The 8,773-nt window shown below is 39.3% G+C and overlaps 1 protein-coding gene across 1 annotated transcript in view; it reads right to left on the minus strand.

The window, feature by feature from the left end:
* Nucleotides 1-1,009: 1,009 nt before the first annotated feature.
* LOC103196926 (cytochrome P450 2U1) overlaps nt 1,010-8,773 on the minus strand; it is a 41,316-nt gene continuing 33,552 nt past the window's right edge. The window contains exons 2-5 of the mRNA XM_007940769.2: nt 5,919-6,554; nt 3,830-3,991; nt 1,909-2,076; nt 1,010-1,188 (exon numbers count right to left, since the gene is read on the minus strand). Coding sequence (XP_007938960.1) covers nt 1,010-1,188; nt 1,909-2,076; nt 3,830-3,991; nt 5,919-6,554 — 1,145 coding nt within the window. The remainder of the gene's footprint in view (nt 1,189-1,908; nt 2,077-3,829; nt 3,992-5,918; nt 6,555-8,773) is intronic.

An 8,773-nucleotide genomic window follows, 5' to 3' on the forward strand; every position in this document is an offset into this window, starting at 1 on the left:
CTCAGTCTCTCTCAGCCCACCGTCTCTCAGCCAATAGTCTCTCTCAGTCTCTCTCCCAGCAGTGTGTGTCTCTTTCTCAGCAGTGCGTGTCTCTTAAGAGTATGTTTCTCTCAGCAGCACGTTTTTCTCAGCCAGAAGTCAGAGAGACTCCTTGTGCCTCTAGGAGGATTCCTTTTTGAGGCCAAACCAACCAATCCCAACATCAGAATTCTATACACCTGAGAGAAAGCGAACTTTCCAAAAATTACTTTGTGCTGCTCCCAACAGAAATACCCCAGGTGGATGATTTCAACAATCAGGAGCTACTCAGTTTCTCACAGCAAATTCCACCATGGAGTTTACAAAGACTTATGGCTAGAAAAGCCATATTAGGTAATTTACTACACTGCACTGGACAAAGGTCTGCTTCATCCTATGCCCACAAAAACTAAAATCATAAATAGAAAGACAACAGTTACAAAATAAAACAAAAAACTGGCATAGAATCTGTCTATGCCTGAGCTGAGAAAAGCTCTAGCTCAACATAACCCAAACCCACATCCCTCTCTGACAAAGTATTCAAATCTGAACACACTTCATGTTGTCACAGGTCATGAACATTCTACTCCTCTCCAGAACCTAACAGTTTCAGCAATGTCAGAAAGGATACAAGGCACATTACCTTTGCTGAAAGCTAGAGGGAAGGTAAGTTATGTTACCCTCGTTTTACAGATGGATGACTGAGGCACAGAGAGGTGAGAAGAAACGCTCATTGGTGGAAGCCACTGGGCCTCAAATCCAGATATTCTGCTTTCCAAAATAGTACCCCAAAATTACAGATATGAATTAATAAAATGGCTGATGTGTCCTGCTGAGGAATCCTCAGAGATGAAAGCTCCCGAGATCTCTACTCATTTTAATCTCTCCTTAATTTGAGTCTAATCTGGATATGTTAAATTGCTGTCAACAGCAGAAGAAAAACCTGTTCAGAAGGACATATGTATCCGTTTACCAACTCTTTTTGGAAACTTCATCTTTTTGAAACAACTATATTAAATGGATGTGGGGCTAAAGTTAGACCAAATCTTCCCGTCAGGATAGGCTTCTTAGAATCCTTAGGTAAAGTGAATGTGAAACTCTGCATTAGGCTCACAAACATCAGGAATAATTCCATCTTTGCCAGTTGCTCTCCCATACACACCCGCTTCCCTAAAAAGGAGAGTACAAAAGAGAATTATAATATTATGCCTTTTTCTATCTCAAAAGTAAAAATATTATATGAAATATCTAAATTTGAATGTTTAAATGCAGATATAAAGAGTTTTAAAATAAAAGTGCTATATATACCACACGGCCTCCCATAATATATGTTCATCAAAATTTTAAAATAAGTTCACATTTTTACTCCTACTCATGAAAACCCAGTCTCATCCCAGACAGGACCTAGATACCAGACTCAATGCAGCAGGCTACCCTCTTTCCCCTATGCCTTTTCTTTGCTCTTAACTGGAAGATTAAAGGGGAAAAAGACAGATAAGAATCTCTGCAGCTTTCCTTTTCCAGAGGAAAAAATCTCAGAGATTCTAATGTAGGAGGCTAAAAGAGAAACTGGTGAGATTAGAGAACCCACCCTCTTACCCTCCAGCCCAGCAAAAAGTCAGAAGTAACTCTTCAACAGTTGTCTGGCACCCAATCACCTGGGCAACCCAGTAAGATTTCTAGTAATGTCTAAAAATTTAAAAGCAATTGCTCTTGTTTCTAAAATCTGAAATGAACACAGTGAAGACACATTATCTAAATTATTTATTCCTTAAATTAGTTTGCCAAGAAAGAAGCATTTTTAAAACATAAAATAATAAAAGTTTTTTTTTTTTTTTTTTTAGTTCTACTGTTTTATTTATATTGCTTTTTAAAAAAAGTTTAACTTACCTATCCCAAAAGGAATAAAGGTTTCTTTTTTGATAAGCTGTCCTTGCTCATCCAGAAATCGATTAGGATAGAAGTCATCTGGTTTCTCCCAGATGGCTGGGTCTCTGTGTACTGACCACAAGTTGGGTATGACCACTGTGCCTTTAGGGATGGTATACCCTTGAAGCACTGAAACAAACAAACAAAACCACAGTGCCAATCAACATAATTTTAAGACCCACTGCTTTTGAGTCAGATCCGATTCATAGTGACCCCCCCTTGGGTTTCCAAGGCAGTATCACTACAGAAGTAGATTGCCCAACTTTCCTTCTGAGGAGTGGCTAGTGGATTTCAATCTACAGCCTTCTGATTAGCAGTCAAGTGCCTTAGGTACCAAGCCACCAGAGCTCCTAACATCATTTTAGTTCTCCCTAAACCAAAACCAAACCCACTGTCGATTGTGACTCATAGTATAGTTCTCCCTAACCATCATTTTCTCAAAGAAAGAAAAAAAAAATCTACTTACATACCTAGTATCTTAATTCACAGAGGGGAAACACTGAGGTTCTAGAGGACAGGGGCAAGGTTTTATCAACTGACATCCTACTTGTTACACCTTCTCAGTACCCAGCCTGAGACAGAGCATAGGAGGTGCTTGCCATGGTATCACTAGGGTTGATGTTATCCTAGTGCAGGAATTCATGGTATCACACTCATCCCCCCACCCCACCCCACCCCCTGCAGCTGGCTGGGCTGGGTGACAAACCACCACCTGCAGTGCAGAATGGCCTGGCCACCCATTCCTGTGCACAGCCATGTGCTGAGCTTCTCCTCTAGCTCTCCTGGCCCCATCGCCTCCCCCACTCAACTTCCCCACCCTGTGGCTCCCTGTAGCTTCTCCCCTCTCCTACTGGCCAAGATGGAGACCCTCTTCTCCACCCAATGGCAGGTGCTGTAGGTGTGGGTCACCGCTTTCCCCACTCCCCCCAATACCTTACCCCTGCCTAGTGATGCCACTGGGTGCCCAGATGATGTTGAATTAAATCAAACCAAGACAACATTACAATAAAGAGAAAACACTGAGACAGAAATAGTAAGGTATTCCAGGAAAACTTTCCTTAATAATTCAATAATCTTTTATAATTTACAGAATTTTTTATGTCCACAAACAATATGGTGAGGAAGGTAAACTAAGGTAAAAGAATGTTCAGAGAAATCAACACTGCTCACTGGCTCTTAACAGCTAGCAAGTTAACAGTGACCAACGCACTGTACACACAGTGTATGTAATGTGCACCTGAGTAACTGCTATGTGACCCAATGCCATTTACAAAGGACTGTTTAAGATAATGTTCACGCAACAATGTAAGAGGAGGTAGAATCCTGGTTACTAAGGATACTTAATGAGAGTCTGGGTAGCTAGCTATATGTCAAGGACATGAGTAAATGGACATATTTCACTGTAACTGAGAGTGGAACACATCACCATGGAATCAGATGGGATCTTCTAATTATATAATTCTTATGTCTCTGTTGACAAATTGTGAAAATTGATGTAGGAAAATTTCCAGGTACAATTTTTAATTTCACATTTAAACCAGCTCTTCAGACTCCCAAACAGAGGACTGAGTAGCATCTTTGTTAATTCCAGAGTTGTTTCTGCCAACACAGCCAACTTAAAATACAGCATAATTTATTTTGCCAGTGTGCTCTAAAGACTGGGAGAGCTATTTATAAGACAAAGTGATGCCGAAATGCCTGTACAACTCATAATGGACAACTGAGGGCTGAAATATTCCTTTGCTGTCCATTTGCTTCTCCAAAACACAACCCTAAACTCTCAGAAGAATCAAGCTAGGCAACAGTCACTCCTTACCTCCATTGGATTAGGGGGCTGTGCTTCCCTCAAGGGCAATTCAGAGGACAAAGAACTTAGACTTACCTGTTTTCTCTGAAGTCATATGAGGAATGGCTAGTGGCACCACCACAGCCAGTCTTTGCACCTCCATGATGGTGGCCTCAGTATAGGGCATCTGGACCTTGTCAGTGAGTGAAGGGGCTCGGTCGGGGCCAATGACCCTTTCAATTTCTTCGTGAACTTTTTCTATACAAGAAAGGAAAGAATAAGACAGAAGAGAAGCCCAGATGAGAGTTGATACCGCAGTCTTCTGCACACTTCCCATTACTATTTACACGATACTGGTAAAATTAACAGTATCTGTCTGATTCACCTTCAGTGAAGTGAAACATTGTTCAGATACCCCAAGAAGAGACAGCTAGCCTCAGGGATCATATTCCACTATGTGATTTTGTAGGAGAATAATATAATAGAAAGAGAGACAAGGAAGAAAGCATTCTAGATTCAAAAGCACCCTGAATCATTCTTTCATATGAATATTGATTGACTCTAAACTGGCTGCCATAATGTGCCACAGCCCAGATGGCCTTCAAAGATTCTTGCATTTTGGTGTTTAATTCTTGTAGTCCCTTCTCACTTTGTATTAGTTTGATCTATGTGACAAACAGAACAAGGCAGAAGTGATCGTATGTTACTTTGAGGTTCGAGTATAAAAGACACTGGAATGTGTTTGATAATAAATGTTTACCAGTACATGAGATAACAAATGTTTGTTGTTTTAAAAGAAGAAATTTTGAGATAACTTGTTACTCAGCAAGAGGTAAATAATACAGGTAGGCACAATGCTATCTATGGCAGGAAGAATAATGACTCCGTAAAGCTGTACAAGGAGCTCTGGTAGTACAGTGCCTAAAGCATTTGCCTGCTAACTAGAAGGTTGGCAGTTCCAACCCACCAGCTGCTCCATGGAAGGAAGATGAAGCAATTTACTTCTGTAAATATTTACCACCTTGGAAACCCAATGGGGGTCACTATGAGTTGGAATTGACTCAATGGCAGTGGGTTTTTGTTTTTTCTTTGAAAGATAAATACACCTTAAACCTCTTATATGGCCAAAGAGACATTGCTGTTGTTATGTGCTGTTGAGTCAGACCCAACTCATAGCGACCCCTCCTTGGGTTTCCAAGGCAATATCACTATGGAAGTAGATTGCCCCATCTTCCTTCCGAGGAGTGGCTGGTGGGTTTGAACCTCCAGCCTTCTGGTTAGCAGTCAGGTGCCTTAGGCACTATGCAAAGAGACATTGCAGTTGTGTTAAATTAAGGACCAGGAGATGGAGAGATTACCTGGATGATCTGGGTGGGCCCAATCTAATCACATGGGTTTTTAAAATCAGAAAATCTTTCCAGTAGGTTCAGAATCAGAGAGAAATGTGACTACAGAATTATCTGAGAAATACAACATTTCTGGCTTTGAAGATTGAGGATGAGGGCCATGAACTAAAGAACGTGGGTGATCTCTAGAAGCTAGAAATAGCGAGGAAATGGATTTTCCCCTACAGTCTCCAGAAAGGAACACAGCCCTGCTAACATCTTGATTTCAGCCCAGTGAGACATGTATCAGACTTTTAACCTATCAATCTGTAAGAAAATAAATTCATGTTATTTTAAGCCATTAAATTTGTGATAATTTGTTACAGGGGCAATGGAAAACTAATATATCATCCAGGTTTGTACTCAGCCACTATGAACTGCCATCAGCATTCATTACATACTGGTGTTGAAATGACTATGTCATTATGTGACTCTGTGAAAGTCATATAATTTATCTGGGTCTCTATTCTCCATTTTAAAACCAAAATGAATGGATTCGTATGATCATCATGATTCACTTCAACTCTAAAATTTCCTTGTCTAAAGTTCTTTCTCCATCATAGATGTCACAGAGAATCAGCCTGGTAGATATTTAAAACAAGGCAAGCAAGTTATGATGCTAGCTGCAGTGTCTAGAAATTTGGGGTTTCACTATTAATGCCTTACCACTCCTTATGATATGCAAGTATTTCCATTTGATTTTCTAGCCTGAAAACACTGCTTAGTGTTAAGCACCAAGGAAAACTTATGTTGCTGATCCTGAATCTGGTTTTACCATGAATGAAGGAAACAAATTTTACCTTGTACATCAGGGTTCAGCGCCATATACAGAAGGCACCAAAGCAAAGAATTAGTTGTAGTATCAGTCCCAGCAATGAAGAGATCCCCAATAATATAAAACAAGTAATCTTCATTAAAACTACTACTGCTATTACTTTTCCTTTCCTCTTCCATGTGGAGAAGGTACATGTCTATGAAGTCCTGAGGGTTTTCTACATCCAGAGACTCTCGATGATCTTGGATGATTTTTTTAAGGAAACTGGTTATATCTTTTTCAATTAGTCTTAATTCCTTAAATGGTCCAAAAGGAAGGTAATAAAGCCAGGAACATATGTTGATCAGGAGGACTTGGCTGTTCAGAGAGATTTCTAATCCTCGCGACATAAAATGAAGCATCTTCTTAAACTCACTATTGGTGTAGTCAAAACGCTGGCCAAAACATAAGGAGCAAATGATGTTAGAGATGGCATTATTGACAATAGAGAAAGGACTGAAGGGGTGTTCTCCATGCTTTTGCATTTCCTCTTTCACATATTTGAACTCCTCAATAATCTTGGGCTCCAGGCTAAGCTTTCCCAAGCCAAAATGACGAAGAGTTGAATGAGAGAATTTCCTCTGTTGTCTCCAGACTGTACCATAATGTGCAAATACAATCCCTGCAAAAAGACACCAAGAATGGAAGGTGAGAGAGAGCAATACTGAACAGAATCTACGATGAAATGTATTCTGGGTTTCTCAAGGTACTTGTTCATATACAGAATCACAGATAAAGAACACTTTCAAAGACATGTTTCATTCAATCAGTATTTCTGAATACCTACTACGTGCTAGGCACTGGGTGCTGCGGATACAGCCGAGAATGAAAAAAAGAACTGCTCCGTGGTTAATCTCCTCAAAATCTTTAACAGGCTATAAATGCTTCTCAATATGAATATCCATGTGCTCAAATGTATCAGATAATATATTAGGTCCATTTTCTACCCTGTACCCTCCACATTTCTGTTCAAATCTACACTGGTTATTCTCTAGGTCTACTGTGCAGGTATTGTCTTGTGAACTGTATTTGTAATCATTTAGGAATTTTCTTTTACTCTCTCCTGTGTTGAAACCCTTGTTTCCTGGATCTTATGTCTTCCTCTTTCTTGCTTTACTCCTTCATTTTGCTAAAATAAATCCTGTAGTAGCTTCCTGAGAAAAGATGCATGGGAGGTAAATTTCTTAAGATTTTGCATGCCTGAAAATCTATTTATTCTATCTTTGCATTTGATGCTTTTTCCTCAGAATTTTAAAACAAATTTATTAACTTATTTTTAAATTTTATTAACTTTGTTGTTAGAAATATACGCAGCAAAACATACACCAATTCCACAGTGTCTACACATACAATTCAGTCACATTCTTCCAGTTACGCAAATATTCTCACCCTCCTTTTCTGAGTTGTTCTTTCCCCATTACCATACACTCAATGGTCTGCTAAGGTCCTTATCTACTTGTCTGAATTGCTGTTTTCAATTTGATAGACCGATCTAAAAAAAGGCATAATCCTCAAGGCAGAATTTTTTTACTAGTTAATTTAAACTACTGTCTGGTTTTTGAAGAGTTTTACCAACTTCTGCAGTCTGAGATTAACCGAATATGCATTCAAGATATATTGATTATCACTGGTGATTGGAATGAGAAAGTTGGGAACAAAGAATGACTGGTAGTTTGAAAATATGGCCTTGGTGATAGAAATGACACCGGAGATCTCATGACAGAACTTTGCAAAACCAATGACTTATTCATTGCAAATATCTTTTTTTGAACAACATAAATGGCAGCTATACACATGGACCTCATCAGATGGAATACACAGGAATTAGATCAACTACATTGATGGAGAAAAGCAATGGAGAAGCTCAATATCTTCAGCCAAAACAAAGCCAGGAGCTGACTCTGGAACAGACCATCAATTGCTTGCATGAAAGTTCAAGATGAAATTGAAGAAAATAAAAACAAGTTAAAGAGAGCCAAATTATGACGTTGATTATATACCACCTTAATTTAGACCATCTGAAAAATAGGTTTCATGCACTGAAAATCAATGACTGAAAACCAGAGGAATTGTGGGATGACATCAAGAACATCAACCATAAAGAAAGCAAAAGGTCATCAGAAAGACAGGAAAAGAAGAAAAGACCAAAATGGATGTTATAAGAGACTCCAAAACTTGCTCTTGAATGAAGAATAGCTAAAGCAAATGGAAAAAATGACAAGATAAAAGAGCTGAACGGAAGATTTCAAAGAGCAGCTCGAGAAGGTGAAGTCAATTGTTATAATGAAAAATGACCTGGAATTAGAAAACCAAAAAGGAAGAACATGTTTGGCATTTCTCAAGTTGAAAGAACCAAAGGAAAAATTCAAGCCTTGAATTGCAATATTGAAAGATTCTACAGGCAATATACTGAATGATGCAGGAAACATCAAAAGAAGATGGAAGGAATAACAGAGTTCTGTACCAAAAAGAATTGGTTGATGTTCATCCATTTCAGGATGTGGCATATGATCAAGAACCAATGGTATTGAAGGAGAAAGTAGAAGTTGCACTGAAAGAATTGGCGAAAAACAAGGCTCCAAGCTACCCAGAGGGACTGAGTAGTTGATCCCGCGGGCTTGGGACCACAGTCGCAGGGGACATCAAGCTCAATTGGCATAACATACTGTGATAGTTGAAGATCTGTCAACTTGGCTGGACTTCACTTGTGAGTGTTGTTTCTCATGATGGATCACATGACTATGTCCTAAGCGGCCGGTCAGTCTAGGGGGAGTTTCCCCAGGGGTGTGGCCTACCTGTAATACTATCCAAGGAACAAACTGGAAAAAAAACAGCATTCCA

Source organism: Orycteropus afer, unplaced genomic scaffold (genome assembly GCF_000298275.1).
Source record: "Orycteropus afer afer isolate SDZICR_OR568_19922 unplaced genomic scaffold, OryAfe1.0 scaffold00071, whole genome shotgun sequence".
Classification (NCBI taxonomy): domain Eukaryota; kingdom Metazoa; phylum Chordata; class Mammalia; order Tubulidentata; family Orycteropodidae; genus Orycteropus; species Orycteropus afer.